This window comes from Nicotiana tabacum, chromosome 19 (assembly GCF_000715075.1).
Source record: "Nicotiana tabacum cultivar K326 chromosome 19, ASM71507v2, whole genome shotgun sequence".
In the NCBI taxonomy this organism is placed as follows: domain Eukaryota; kingdom Viridiplantae; phylum Streptophyta; class Magnoliopsida; order Solanales; family Solanaceae; genus Nicotiana; species Nicotiana tabacum.
In genome coordinates this window covers 46,375,668-46,390,728 of record NC_134098.1, presented here as the reverse complement: position 1 = coordinate 46,390,728, position 15,061 = coordinate 46,375,668, and the positions used below count along the sequence as shown (strand labels likewise).

Genomic DNA, 15,061 nt, shown 5'->3' with positions numbered 1-15,061 from the left:
TAACTTCTTTAGATTTCGATAAATTATAAAAGTAAACAAATTAATTAAAAAAATTTAAGGCCTCACTTTTTATTTTCGCCTTAGGCCCCATATTATGTTGAGCTGCCCCTGTATCGCATAAGACACCAGATGCGAGCATCAATTTTATCCACCTCGCTCCGATACAATGTGTGACATCCTCATCAATCACTCCATTTCTTTGTATAACTGACCTAAAATACTTGAAGCTTTCTCTTGGGGATGACTTGTGTATCAAGATTTACATCTGTGTTCGCTTACTGAATCACGTCCTGCTCAACTTGAAATATGTAGACTCTAGGGTTTGTCTCCACACCACCAGCCTCTCGTTAACACTGTCTTACGTATCTTCAATCAGCACTATGTCATATGTAAATAACATACATCATGGCACCTCCCCTTGAATGTGTCGCGTTAGTGCATCCATAGCCAACGAAAATAAAAACGGACTAAGGGCTGATCCTTGGTGCAACCCCATCACAATGGGAAAGTGTTTTGAATCCCACCGACTGTTCTTGCCCTGGTCTTAGCTTCATCATACATGTCCTTAATCACCCTAATGTAAGTTACCGGCACACCTTTAGCCTCCAAACACCTCTATAGAACCTAGAGCCGTCAAAATAGGCTTGGCCCGTGAGGCTAGCCCAACCCACCCCGCTACTTGGGTAGGGTTGGACTAGGATTTTTTGAGCCCATTTAAAACTGAGGCTTATAAGCCCGACCCAAGTCAGCTCACTAGCCCTTGAGGCTTGACCGAGGGTAGGCTTGGGCCGGCCCGTGGGCCAAAAATTAATTAACTATTAAATATTTAATATTTAAATAATGTAAAAACTAAAAAAACTATTAACTATAATCCCCATTCTCCAACACTAGATTGCTCATTTACCATTCCATATCAACTAGAATTTAGATTTTTGACATGCATGTAATATGACAAAAGTGCGTTGCTCTAGTGGTTAGCACCCTCCACTTCCAACCAAGAGGTTGTGAGTTCGAGTCACCCCAAGAGCAAGGTGGGGGGTTTCTTGGAGGGAGGGAGCCGAGGGTCTATCGGAAACAGCCTCTATACCCCATGGTAGGGGTAAGGTCTGCGTACACACTACTCTTTTCAGATCCTACTAGTGGGATTATACTGGGTTGTTGTTGTTGTTGTTGCTTAATTAATAACGAACTCGAAAAGTTTTAGATGACCAATAATAATCTTTTTTCAAAAGAAAATATTACTTTAGATTACTTCATTCAGCTCTTAGTGCTGAAGAAAATCTTTTCAGTGCCTCCTCTAGGCTTTGGACAACCTCATTCAAAGTTTTTGATTCGCACTGGTTAGGATAGAATCAGAGGTAGGTTTACTAATTTGAACCACTGTCTGTCTGAGGCAAGCCCAACAACCTATAGCCAATAGCATCAATTATAAAACAAAGCTATTCATAACTTCCAAAAGATCTTTGGGACTATCCCTTTTGAGCAAGAATTCGGAGCTAAATAACTTATAGCCAAATTCAGGGCAAGAATTCAAATATATGTGAAATTTGAGATTATCAAAGCACTCTTTGCCCAATAAGTGGTAGGACACTAATAATCCCGACTAACAGTTCACTGTCGTAATATGACATACTTTTAAGTTTTTAAGTTTCAATCAAAAACTACCTGGTACATCTGATGATGGACCATAAGGATCCTCGCTTGTTGCAGTGTACTAAGTACTTCCCAAGTGTATAGTTTCTATGTAGCCAGTTGAAAACTTCTGGATCAATTTAATTTGCTATGATTGTGACTGTTACGTACCAAAGCCTAGCTTTATTGGTATTGTTGCTGTTCTATGTATTATATGCTCTGAAGATGGTCTTTATTTCTGCATGTATCTGTGCAGATATTGGCATATCTTCTTATGTCAGCATCCTCTTCTGCTGCGATGAGGGTAGATAACTGGATATCAAATTGGGGGAAAGATGAGTTCACGGAAATGGCAAGTGCATCGATCGCGCTGTCTTTCCTGGCGTTCGTTGCTTTTGCCTTCAGCTCTCTTATATCTGGTTATAGCCTCTGCAACCGTAGTTCCTCATGATCCTGAAATCAGTTACCACTATTTATTCATTGCGTAATTTTGAGAAATTGTGTAATTTCTGGTGGATCAGAAGATGTACAGAAGTAGTTAATAGATTTAGCAGCAGTCCTATTGCAGAAATATAAAGTACCCAGATGTGGTTAGCGAAATGCATTGTTGAGTATATAAGAATAATAATGTCGAATATCCAAATTTTGTTGGATACAGTATATACTACATCTGGTCTGTATCATATCTCCAGAAGAAGGTTTATATAAGACTCGCAGCCTAATTAACCACAAGCCAACTTTATACTCAAATCTTTTATTTCTCGTTTTGCCATAGATTTGGCTTATTTTTTCAAAAAAAAAAGTGAATATATTGTTTGTTTATGAAATATGATGTTGTCTTGGGCCAAAAAATTTCAAGTTTCCAAAACTAGTTTAGGGTAGTTTTTTGGTGAAATTTTTTTCTGCTCACAAAACTTCTAACTTTTCTTCGAATAAAATGCATGTCCAAACACAACTTCAACTTTCAAAAATTATTTTTCAATACAACTTCAAAAATTATTTTTTCAAGTTTCAATCAAATCTACGTGCAAATGCTAGCTTAGTATTTTACTCCAAAAATTTGCCAAGAAACAGAATCATGCTCCACAAATTGGTTTATTTTCACGTTACCTAATTTTGAATTTGAAAAATCGGCCTAGAAACAGAAAAAGATATTTGTCCTTTCGTATCTTACACAAAGCTTTCTTGAGGTTTAGAACTATTAACACTTGTCTTATTCATAATTTCAAATTACTTTTCGGTAATAAGTATATGCAAGATGAACGACTAGCAAATTTTAATGAAAAATTTTGCATTAAAAAAATTTCTGTTATATTTTAAAGTCTAAAATTAAGCACTATTATAATTATGATGGATTAAGTATTCTTCTTCCAAAATTTCTTGTAAAAACAAATCACTAAAATATATGAATAAAAAATTAAATACTGGGGAAATTGGTCTCATCTGCACCAGCAAAGATTTGTCATAAGAAAGGTAAATTGACGGAGATACTATAAATAATTCGAATCCCAGGACGATCAGAAACTATGGACCTAAATTTCGAAAGATGTTTGGAACTATGATTTGCAATTTGTACACCCTAACTTGTTTTGGAACTCCACTTCCAACTTTCCATTTCGGTAATAACAATTTTATATAGAAAGATTAAAACCAGACCAGTTGATTAGGATCATCCCGCTGTTTTCCTTCATCTAGAAAAGGAAATTGTTTAGTAACAAGAAAACTTCCTATTTCGTCAGGAGAAGTTTGTCTTGAGCTTTTCCTCTGGTCCTCCTAGCCTTCCTTTTTTTGAAAATTGATCCGAACAAGTCAACATCCTTCCAACTCCACTGCTTTCTTTAATTTCCACTTCCTCCTGCTGAAACTCATTAAAGTCCCAGTGAAGGCCTACCCTCAACGTCTGAGAGCTTATTATCATAAGAAAGCTCTTGAAACACAGTTGTGCAGCAACCTGTGAGGTGTTAAGGATAACTTTAGCATTATCTGTTCAACTACCATCTGGGGTCTTTCTCTTCTGATCCGAGGCTGAGGGATCCTGCTTTCGTGCCTCTCCAAAATTTGATCTGCATTTGATGGCATGATTCAAAAGTTAGAATATCCAAACCCAAGCATCCATTATATGATTTAGTATTCAGCAGAACGGCGGTAGAACAGTTATCTGTGCCTTTTGATTTGTGTCTCAGATATTCTTGGAGAACAGGAAGAGAATCCTTAAAATGTAGATGACAAGTAATCTATTAGCAGTAACTAGGTGACTGACGTTCATGCATCCCCAATTCTTCTCTAAGAAATTAAAGTAGTTAACATAATTGAGACACCAGATGGCAAGAAAGTTTACCAGCCCAATTTAAAGAATGTTTAAGGGACACCGCTGGTGAGAGCTAGTTCTCTATTCCAGACTACCACAAAGAAATCTTTGTTTTAACTTTTAAATAACATGACAGCACACAGTAACGACATGTACTCATCTTTCTCGCACTTTTTAAGGAAATATGCAACCAGTCACAAGTGGCTCCTAATAGGAACTGTAACTGCACCTATTTGCCGTATAATTTCTGTTCAGAACTCGGCCTTCCTAGGAAAACTAGCACATATCATGTCGCAAACAAAAATGTCAAAATCAAATCACTAAGATAACAATCATTATGTGCACTCCCTTGTCCTTGCAAAGAGCCTTTCAATAAGCGAGGATACAAAAGGATTCATATAGCTAACTCCAACTAATACGGGATTGAGACATAGTTGATACGGAACAGTAAATAATACCACCAGGTTCCTGCTTGTATTTTATGGGTAATCTGGGAGAAAAACCAGCGATTCTTTGCAGGAAAACATGAGAGTGTACATAGATTAAAGCAAAGATGTATTTTCTCTTTTCGCTTTTTTGGTGCAGAAATCTTTATGTAATGGAGCTAGGGCACGTAAATCATGGCAAAAGTCTCCCTAATAGCATTTACAAGAGCTGATTATTAGACCTCCTTGACTGAAGCAATGGAGTTGAGTTTTTGCTTTTTGTAAAGCACACTCCATAGCGGTCAATTGATGCAGGTTGCAACAAGAACCTTATGAACTGATCAAAAAGGTGACCAGGACTGCCTGCAACATTTGACATGATCATAAGGTCGTGTTGACCTTCTGGACCGAAACCAATTTTCAATGCAGCATAATAATGAGAAATGAAGAGCTTGTCAATGAGACTCTTTAGTTAAAAGACAATGAAACTCACCCGCATGTTGAGCATTTCTTATGATGCTTGCAGAATATGGATAAACAAACAGAGCATATGTAGCCCATGTCAATTGTGTTCTTGTGGCAAAAGCACCTGCAAGTTAGTAGAAACTTCATGAGATGAGCAACAATAGTTAATTGAGTGTGAAAAGGGCGAAGAGTAATCCCAATACTACATTGGGGTATGAGCTCAAGGAATTTGTGTCAAAATGGACTAGAAATTGGAGTACATATTTATTTGGTGTCAGACAGCAGGACTTCAGTTAATACTTGCAGTTGCTATTAGTAGGATAGGTCTCCTGAATTAAACATCCCTTTCCTTTTTGTTGTGATAGGATTCCACCGGATTCTTTTTTATTCACTAACATAACTAACATGATTGAAAGAGAAACTGGTCACCACCATCTAAAGTGGCTTAGATAGAAAATTCTCATTCATCAGTTTCTCACTTCTAATTATTACCTATGTTGCGTGGACTCTTCAAAATCTATGCCGCACCCGTGTCGACACGACATGAGTGTGGGTGTGGGATCCATACCGGATTTGGTCAACTTACCTTGGGTACTTTGACTACATCTATGATGGAGAAGTATAGATTGATTGGATATTTGGTTTGATTTTTGTGTTTATATTGTATATATATAGTTATATAAAGTATGAGAATGCTTTGCTATTACGCAAGATATCTTATGAATAAAATATTAAATATTTTCAATTTTAGTTCAGTAACCTTAATCAATCGAAATTAAACTTTATAACTAAGTTGCTCGGACTCGGGTGCGGGTGTCCGATACGGGTGCGGATCTAGAGGTCAGATCCTTCATGATCTAAATTTAAAGATTAAGGGGTACGGATCCAGGTACGGATACAGGTGCTGGGATTCGGCTAAAAACAATTCAATTATTTAAAAATAGGGTTATAAAAATAAGTCTAAATTATGAGACATTATGTGGAAAACTTACAAGGTATTCCGAGAAGGATTTTAGAAGGAGATAAAAGGAAAAGGACTGACATAGAAATTTTTATATACAAGGTATTCCATTTTCTTCCATATCACCCTAGCTTTTGATTTGTTTTCAAAAATCATTGTATCTGTCCCAAATTTCTCCGTTGATTTTGGTCAAAGTACCCAAAATCAGTTGACCATATCCGATACGGATCCCACACCCATACCCACACCCACATCGTGTCGACACGGGTGCGGCACTGAAAGTGAAGAGTCCGAGCAACTTAGCTTTATAATATATATATATTGGCATTATCCCAACACACATATCTGCACTTAGATCCATACCCCCAAATCCTAAATTTTATGAGATGAAGAATCCGACCTCTAGATCCTCACCCGGATCGGATACCCGCACCCGAACCCGAGCAACATAGGTTATTATTGTAAGTGTTTCTGGACCCTACTTTAAGTAAGGTTTACAAACCTTTCAAAAGAAAGAGGTATATGCTGTTTTGTGACACTCTCAATGTTATGCATTCAAGTTCTGGTTAAAACCTCAAAAGTTGAAATTCTGATTTCCACTACTTAGCATGTACTGGTTTAAATGTTAACTGATTCATGTTTCTTACTTTCAGATGAGTAAGGTTCTATCAGACAGAAGTCAAAAGAAAAGCACACATGACAATTATAAATAATGTGTTAAAATGAAATCATCGGCCACTACAGGCAATGGCAAAGCTAAGCCATATAAACGCAAAGCGTACGACCTATATATAGATTATCAACAGGTCATGCAAATTGAGGGTCTATTTGCCAAACAGATTCAGCCCAGAATGGACAATGATAGGCAAAAACAAAGATAGTACATCATAGTCTAAGTGTGTGCTTGCTTTGCACATCAGCTCATCATGAGAGAAATAATTTAACTAAAAGACATGCTGAAGCACTTACGATGCACGAAAGTCAACTCCCACAGGCCTGGGAAGTTGCAAAAAGGCACGAGAATGCAAATCAGTCGCAAACACCGTCTGCATTTTGAAAAGGCCCGTTAGTATTTTCAAATGAAAAATTAGAAAACATTTCCAAAGACAAGACAGTCTATAAATAAGACACATCAGATCAGAGCGAAATATGATGCCAACTTGAAGTATCATTTATTCAGGAAACCTATATCCAAACTTTGGTGCAGTGAATTTAAAAAGATTTTTTTTGGGTAAGCAGTGAAATGAAAAGAATTTCTGGTGCAGAAACTGTACTCTAGTCATGAAAGTGGTTGTAGCAAATAGCAATGAACCATTGTATTTCATGCTAGGTGAACGAAATTTTGAACATAAGATTATACAACAATTACATCTTCATTCCTACGCACTTAAAAAGACATAGCATGAACATTTCACCTATGCTGCTCAGACTCGGGTGCGTGTAGCTGATACGGGTATCAATCTAGAGGACGGATTCTTCATCACAAAAATTTTAGATTCAGGGGTATGGATCCTAGTGCCGAATACGGGTGTTGGGATACGACCAATAAATGTATATTAGACTTATATAAGTATATATTTCAATAAATTAAAGTTAATGAACTAGTACTAAAACTAATAAAATTTAATTCTTTGTTTTTATTTCTGGTCAGGAAAGGTAAAGATTTTATTAAAAAGTACCGAGAAGGTACAGTACATCAGAATCGAAGGAGAGAGCTTCCTTTTATAGACTGAAGGAGTGTAACATGTCTAACAGTGAGTCAATGTGAGTTACAATATTCTTCCTACTCCACAAGTAGAGGCATTTCAAGCACCTAGATTTTACAAGTGATATGCTTTCCTTCCCATTGTTAAAGCCTCTGTTATTCCTTCTAGCCAAACATTCCAACAATGCAAATGGGAATAGCTTCCAGTAATGTGTGCTGTCAGCACGAGAGATCTGTCCATACCAGCTACTTAAAGCAAGCTTAATGCATCCTATATCTGGCAAAGAATATTTCCTATATCTGTCTGGTAATTGAGCAATGAAGCAGTGGGTGATTCACTGATTCACTAGCTCCTTCGAATATATAGCATCTACTGCACAAACTGTTTCCCCTCTTCTGTAAATAATCGTGGGTTAGGCAGGCTTCATGAGCAGCAATCCAAACAAACATGCATATCGCGGGGGGGGGGGGATATGGTTTTCCAGATGGATCTACATGGCCAACATTCATTGGTTCCTCTTATATTCTTTAAGAAATTTTTGTATCACTGTGAATTTACCATCCTTCTGATACTTCCACCATAGAGTGTCCTCTGACGGATCATTTAAGGAGACCAGTTCCAGCTTCTGGATTAATGCATTAGCATGTTCGATTTCCCAATCGTATAGGTTCCTCCTCAAAAGTAAGTTCCATCCCCCATTGGCGTAGCAATCTGCCACAGTACAGTTCTTTTTGTGCTGATTGAATAAAGATCTGGGAATATCTCCATTAAAAGGGGTATCGTTTATCCATTTGTCTATCCACATCTTCACTTTCATGCCATTACCAACTTTTAATTTGACGCAGTCATAAAAGTCATCCCGAAGGCTTCTGGTATGTTTCCAGACACACTCCACCAGCACCTTTTACATTGTTAGTTCACCACTCCTCCTTTTTGCCATACTTAGCAGTTCTAACATTTTTCTGTAAGCCATTACTGCTGTCATTAAACCTCCAGTGCCATTTAAATAGCAAACTTCTGTTTCGTAGCTTTAGGTTCTTGACTCCCAAGTCTCCAAATTTTCTCTCAGTAATAGTTTCCCATTTCAACAAAGGGATTTTCTTTTATTCCTGATTTCCATCCCACAGAAAGATACTCCTCATTCTGTCTAATTGTTTCACCACACTTGTGGGCATGCGAAATAAGGACATAACATGAGTTGGGGTCCCATCAAGCTCGCTGTTAATTAAAGTTAACCTGCCACCAAAAGAAATATGCTGTTTCTTCCAAGGAGCAAGCTTCCATTCGCACTGCTCTATCACACCTTGCCAAACATTGGCATCTTTGAATCTAGCACCCAATGGCATACCAAGATAAATAGTAGGAAAGTTTTCAACTTTGCAACGTAAGATGGCTGCAAGTTTCAGAATGGCATGATCAGCATTAACAGAGAAAATGATGCTCTTTCCCCAGTTCACATGTAGTCCAGATATGGCCTCGAAGGCCAGGAGAATTGTCTTTAGGTACAGGAGTTGCCTTTCATCTGCCTTACATAGCAGCAACGTATCATCGGAATAGAGGATATGTGACACCTCCACTTTGCATCTATTTCTGTCTTCAATAATGAAACCTTCCATCCATTTCAGCTCTATGGCCTTTTTTAGAGCCCGTTTGGATGGGCTAATTTTAAGTGACTTTTAAGCATACGCCATAAGTTAGGAATTCTAGTTTTTGGCTTTTGGCTTGTTTTTGTCATTTTAGCTTAAAAACAAGTGCTTAAAAGCACCTTTTTTATTTTATCCAAACGCTAAAAAATGGCTTAAAAGCACTTAAAATAAGCCAATCCAAACGGGCTCTTAGAATTAAGCTTAATGCTTTCATGGCAAGTATAAAAAGAAGTGGAGAAAGTGGATCACTTGCCTCAATCCTTTTTGTGGGGGGAAAAAACCTTCAGGTGCGCCATTGATAATGATAGATATTCTAACAGCGGTGATACAGAATCTAATCCAGTTTATCCATTTAGCTTCAAACCGCGGTAGAAAATCCCACTTTACACTGTTGAAGGCTTTTCCCGTATACAGCTTGCAAATCACCCCTCTTCTTTTCTTTCTGATAACGGTCAATGCATTCACTTGCGACCAGCACTGCATCCACTATCTGCTTCCACTCGATGAAGGCATTTTCATTACCAATCACATTTTTTTCAATGACCAGCTTCATCCTTTCGGTGAGCACCTTTGAGACTTGTATATGCTGCCTAGCAGGCTCATAGGCCTGAAATCATTGATTTAACTAGCTCCCTTCTTCGGGTTAAATTTTAATTCTTCATAAATACCTAGTAATATTTTATTCATAAGATATCTCGTGTAATAGCAAAGCATTCTCATACTTCATATAACTATATATATATATATATATAAAAACATAAACCCAAAATCAAACCATATATATGACATAAACCCAAAATCAAACCAAATACCAATCAATATATACTTCTTGGTCATAGATGTAGTCGAAGAACCCAAGGTAAGTTGACCAAATACGGTGTGGATCCCATACCGGCACCCAAATCGTGTTGGATCTACACAGGTGCGGTAGGGATGTTGAAAGGTCCGAGCAACATACATTTCACTATAGAGCACTATGAAAAAGTGATTGAACTGGTAGCGCATATGTTGCGCGGACTCTTCAAAACCCTTGCCGTACCCGAGTCGATATGATGCGGGTATGGGATCCGTACCGGATATGGTCAATCAATTTTGGGTACTTTAACCAAAAGTTACAGAGAAATTCGAGACAAGATTACATATTGATTTCTGAAATTAAAATAAAAGCTAGGATAAATTTGAAGCGGGTATGCCGCTGTTGGGGAAGACCTTGGATGGATCTTGCAGTTCTTGTTTCTTCTTTTTATCTTTTTTGAAGGAGAGAAGCAGAGAGCTTCAAAGAGGGACTTGGGGAAGACGAACATTTGACAACAGGAATTGGGGAAAGTGCAGGAGTAATAGAGTCCTTAAATGAGACTTTATATTGGAGTTTATCTGTTAAAAATATTGTACCATTTGTTCTCCACTATAAGCAAATTAATGTAGTGAAAATTTGACATGTTTGCTAAATCTTCAAGAGCTCTATTTCTATAAGAATTAGATTTCCAATCTAAAACTTAAAAAATCAATACTTAATTGTATATGAAAGATAACTGTGCAGAAGTTATTTCTTATAGTATTGATAACTCTCATAATTTAGGCATATTTATATAACTCTACTTTTAGGTATTTGAATTATTTTTCGCTGAATCCTAGCACCCGTAAACGTACATGGATCCGTACCCCCGCATCTTGAAATTCAGATCATGAAGGATAGGATCCGACCTCTAGATTCGCACCCGTATTGGACACCCACATCCGAGTCCGAGCAACTTAGGGTAGCGCAAATGAAGTTTGGAAAAGAGTTCCCTATACATGTCTCGCCCCCCCCCCCCCCCCCCCACCCAAAGTCATTGAACATTGGGATTTATTCAGTCATATCTTTTCAATGACATGATTATTAATCCCCACCACTTTGTTGGTCACTGTATATCCAACTACAACAGAGAAGACTACATATGAAAAGATAGAAAACAGATATGCAATGGAAAAAACTCTTGGCAGGTCTTTATAGCATAAGCTCCTTGGTAAAAGCAGTACATATAATAAACAAATCAAATCAGTTCAACATGCTTCCAAATCAGATCGGATTCATGCTTAAAGGAAGCCACTGGAGAGTTAAACTGGATAAGCTAGAGATAACTGAGTTTTAACAAATTCAACAACACTTACCGAGAGATATTGAAACAGTCCATCTGATACTTGGGGTTTCAAATATACACCACCAGTGATGTAAGAGGCCTGTCCACAGATATGCACCACTACATCAGTGAGCCAAAAAGGAACCAATACTGGGAAAGAATAGATTTAGGACCAAAAATTGCAGGTAGAGAAATGATACCTGCTGAAGAAAAGCAGAATGCTGGGATCCTATTACACACGAATCAATCGGTACCTGCAATAAAATGCATTTCTTAGAGTAGAACCACAATATAACAATCTGAGTCCCATTCCCTAGGTTATAGAGATTACCTTTATGAAGATAGTGTTGTGATTTTCGAATTAATCTAGAAGGAAATGAAACGGCTACAATATTGAAGAAAAGAATTACTAAACCTCTACATACCATTGAACGTTGAGCTGAGAAAATTGCATTCATGACTGCAACATATCTGCCCAAAAAAAAAAGTTTCAGCGGAGAACCTGATGATGAAAAGATTGTAGGCTGCTCAGATCAAACATACTGTCCGGGCCCATCTGGCGATCCATGCAGACACAATATCTGCCATCATTTCAAGCACAATCTTTTAGCAACTTTGATATCCAACATAACAGAAAAGGAATTAAATTTTGAAGCACAATACAAGAAAAGACGCGTATTTTCCCAACAATAACCTTACTTCTAAAAGACACTAAAAGGTTAAATTAAACTAGTAGTACAGGCAGTATCAATTTTGTAGCAATATCTGGTAAAATTACGTAAATAAAATTGCCCATGAAATGGAACAGAGGAAAAGGCAATTAATATCTATGTTGCTTAGACTCTCCGAAAATGTCGCAGGGTGCGTGTCAGATTCTCCAAAAGCAATGTAGTTTTGGAGAATTCGACACGGGTGCGGCAATATTTTGGAGAGTCCACGCAACATAACTATAGGAATAGTAAAATCTACAAGTGGAAATGGACAACAAAATCCACAGAATACTAGTAGAAATTTTCATATCAAATTCTACCAATTTAAATACCCAAGAACCCATTTCAGTTTCTTCTGAATTGAGGAACTTACCCGAGGCTGTGGATGAAGAGGCCCTGTACGAAATACCCGTTGAATATCTAACCATTCACGCAGGTTAAGAGAAGCACACTTCCTCTAAACAAACATGAATTCACAGCTATGCACCATAAAAGATAAAAAAGCACTAAACTTGCAATTCAATGAGGATAAAAAAAGCCAAACCAACATGAAGTGATTGAGGATACAGCAGAGAGCCATGGAAAGGGAACCAGAAAGAAGTGAAAATCCAACTCCATCAACAGAGTCTTCTTGACTCAAGGATTCATCTTTATCCACAAACTCTTCTAGTTTCTCCAACAAGCATTCAGCCCTTTGCATTGAACTAGACGAATCAAACACATAGTCACATGAATGGTAACCAGTTGCAATCACAACCACTTGGTTCATCTGATTCAGCAGAAGTATTGAATTCAAGAAAGCAAGAACCTGCATTTTTTCCCAAAAATTCCAGCATCAAACTTCAATGAATAGAAACTACAAGGACTATTTATTTTTAAAATAAAAACATATTTTTGGGTTTTTGGGGGTTTACATGAGATAGGAATTTAGAGAATGTGAAGGCAGTATTCTTCATGGAGCTCCAAAAGTACGGATTAGTATCGATCAGAACCATCAATAGGCTTACATCATCTGAAATTATTCAAAAAGAAGATTGATTTAAGACAATTAATTTATGTGTAGTTTTCTTTTAGTTAATTAGCATAATATTGTATTGCATAACTTCAGCTACAGAGAGAGGGAGGGAGAGACCTGTGTAAAGCTTTGATGAAACCGGAGTCATGGCCGGCGGCGGAACTTACTGGAATACTGAAAATGGGAAACAGAGGAAATGCCTGAGTGCGGGTTCGGGGTAGAGAAATTGTGACTTCCAGTGGAAACCTTTGCTGCAACGTACTGTCGGATTTTGCCTTTTAGCCCTCCCGTTGTAAAATAAGTGAAAACACAGAGAAAGAGCAGAAGAGAGAGAGAGAGAGAGAGATATATTTGGGGAGAGGAGTAATTTAGTACCGTTCGAGTTTTTCCTGGTCAATAAGTAGTTGGAGCCGAAGTTTACTGCATCACGAGGATAGTTTGGCCGAGTGGTCTAAGGCGCCAGATTTAGGCTCTGCTCCGAAAGGGAGTGGGTTCAAATCCCACATCTATCATGAAGTATCAAAACTTACCATAACACGCGGGGGATATATTGTACGTTCTACTTTTTTTTTCTCAATTTTCTAAAACTATTTCTTTTTCCATTTTGCTAACAATGTGACTATTAAGCACATCCCAAGCCATCCCATTTTACTACTACATATATAATTTTGGCACGAATTCTACAATAATATGTTATACAAAAAGTTGTCTTAATTGTACCTTAAATATTTGAACCTCTTTCCTTCGATATTGATTTCCTTTGCCCTTCTCATATGAACACATGTACTTTAAACTATTCTCTTCTTTCGTAGCTCCCTCTCTCGCTCAATTTCTCTCTTTTAATAAGGTAATTTTCGTTGGTTGCATTCTTCTTCATCCTAAGGTACTCATTCTTTTGCACATTTTCGTTAATCTATTAACATGATCTATACCTCTTGATCAGAAAAAAATTAATGGAAAAAATAAGAAAGTTCAGCTACATAAGGTAAAGAGAGAGGCGGACGAGAGTTCTGATTCCATATAGGTCTGTGAAGGTTCCATCTTTTTCTTATTTGAATGAAGAAAAACTGAACCTCTCTTTTCGGGCATGATCAACAATTCTCTTTCCGCTTCCGAATACCAAAGAGCGATTAAGCGAAGAGCAGAAGTTTAAGTCTAACACATGAAAATATAAATGTGGTGAAATCTAATAACGTTTGGTTATCACTTTATCATATAGTGTAATACAAATCTTTGTTTTGAGAAGTCGAGTAGGGATTTAGCTTCTTTTCTTTTCCATAAGCAAGGAATTGGGTACACATCGTCTTCTTCATCAATCATAAATACGATGACCCGATAAACCTGTTGTGAGGAGGGACAAAAAAATTGAATGTTAAATGTGTTGTATCTACATATCAGATTGTGTGTGCAGCAGAAATTTAAAAAATAAAAAAATTGTGTGTGTGCGCGCATTGGGAATAGGGATTCCTTTTAATGCAGTACAATGTTAAATATAAATATAAGATAAAGTAAGGAGTAAAGTGAAAATAGCCGTTCTTATTATATTATGTGTCTCATTTCATTGTTAGGCAATCTTCACGGCTTTAACTAATATGTTGGTGTTGTCCGTTCGCGAGTTTAGTTGTCAGTTATATAAATCTAATTCAGTTTGTCAAGTTTATGATTGCTATAGTATTTTTGAGGTCTGACTAATCTAGATTCGTGCTGAAAAATTCCACGTGCGCATCATTCATTCCAATTCTCTTTATTTTGCAAGGTTTTGGAATGGAACATGAAAAATAAATCGGAGGGTCAAATTAAAAAAATCTAGCATATTCTTGGAAGTCCAAATGATACTTAATTTTTTGGGTACTTAGTCCGGATGATATTAAAGGTACTTATTCAAACTAAACTCAAAATAATGCAAATATTTTTCCAAAATAATTTTTTCATTCTTTTTGCAAATTTTACTCAGTAATCCTAAGGAAAGGAATATATCATAAGCTCGTAGAGAAAAATTCAATCGTCTTGTATGGAAGAGAATAAAACAAGGTAAGATAAATTGAATAAAATATGAATAAGACAATTTGAAAA

General features: G+C 37.1%; 1 protein-coding gene across 1 annotated transcript; it reads right to left on the bottom strand.

The window, feature by feature from the left end:
* Window positions 1-3,036: 3,036 nt before the first annotated feature.
* On the bottom strand, window positions 3,037-13,311 carry LOC107825239 (general transcription and DNA repair factor IIH subunit TFB4). Its single transcript, XM_016652071.2, has 11 exons — window positions 13,106-13,311; window positions 12,888-12,985; window positions 12,541-12,781; window positions 12,347-12,393; window positions 11,807-11,844; window positions 11,689-11,734; window positions 11,464-11,517; window positions 11,295-11,363; window positions 6,761-6,837; window positions 4,859-4,954; window positions 3,037-3,695 (listed from the first exon to the last, which is right to left on the bottom strand). Exons 1-11 carry the CDS (start codon window positions 13,134-13,136, stop codon window positions 3,620-3,622), a joined length of 873 nt encoding a protein of 290 aa, XP_016507557.1. The 5' UTR covers window positions 13,137-13,311; the 3' UTR covers window positions 3,037-3,619.
* Between the last annotated feature and the right edge of the window lie 1,750 nt (window positions 13,312-15,061).

What these genes read in the sequence shown, in the direction of transcription:
- LOC107825239 (XM_016652071.2), bottom strand. Translation starts at nt 13,136, where the DNA reads ATGACTCCGGTTTCATCAAAGCTTTACACAG. An exon ending in CTCTTCATCCACAGCCTCGG is followed by an intron (nt 11,845 to 12,346) that starts GTAAGTTCCTCA and finishes AAATGATGGCAG; the next exon opens with ATATTGTGTCTGCATGGATC. An exon ending in ATTCTGCTTTTCTTCAGCAG is followed by an intron (nt 11,364 to 11,463) that starts GTATCATTTCTC and finishes ATCTGTGGACAG; the next exon opens with GCCTCTTACATCACTGGTGG.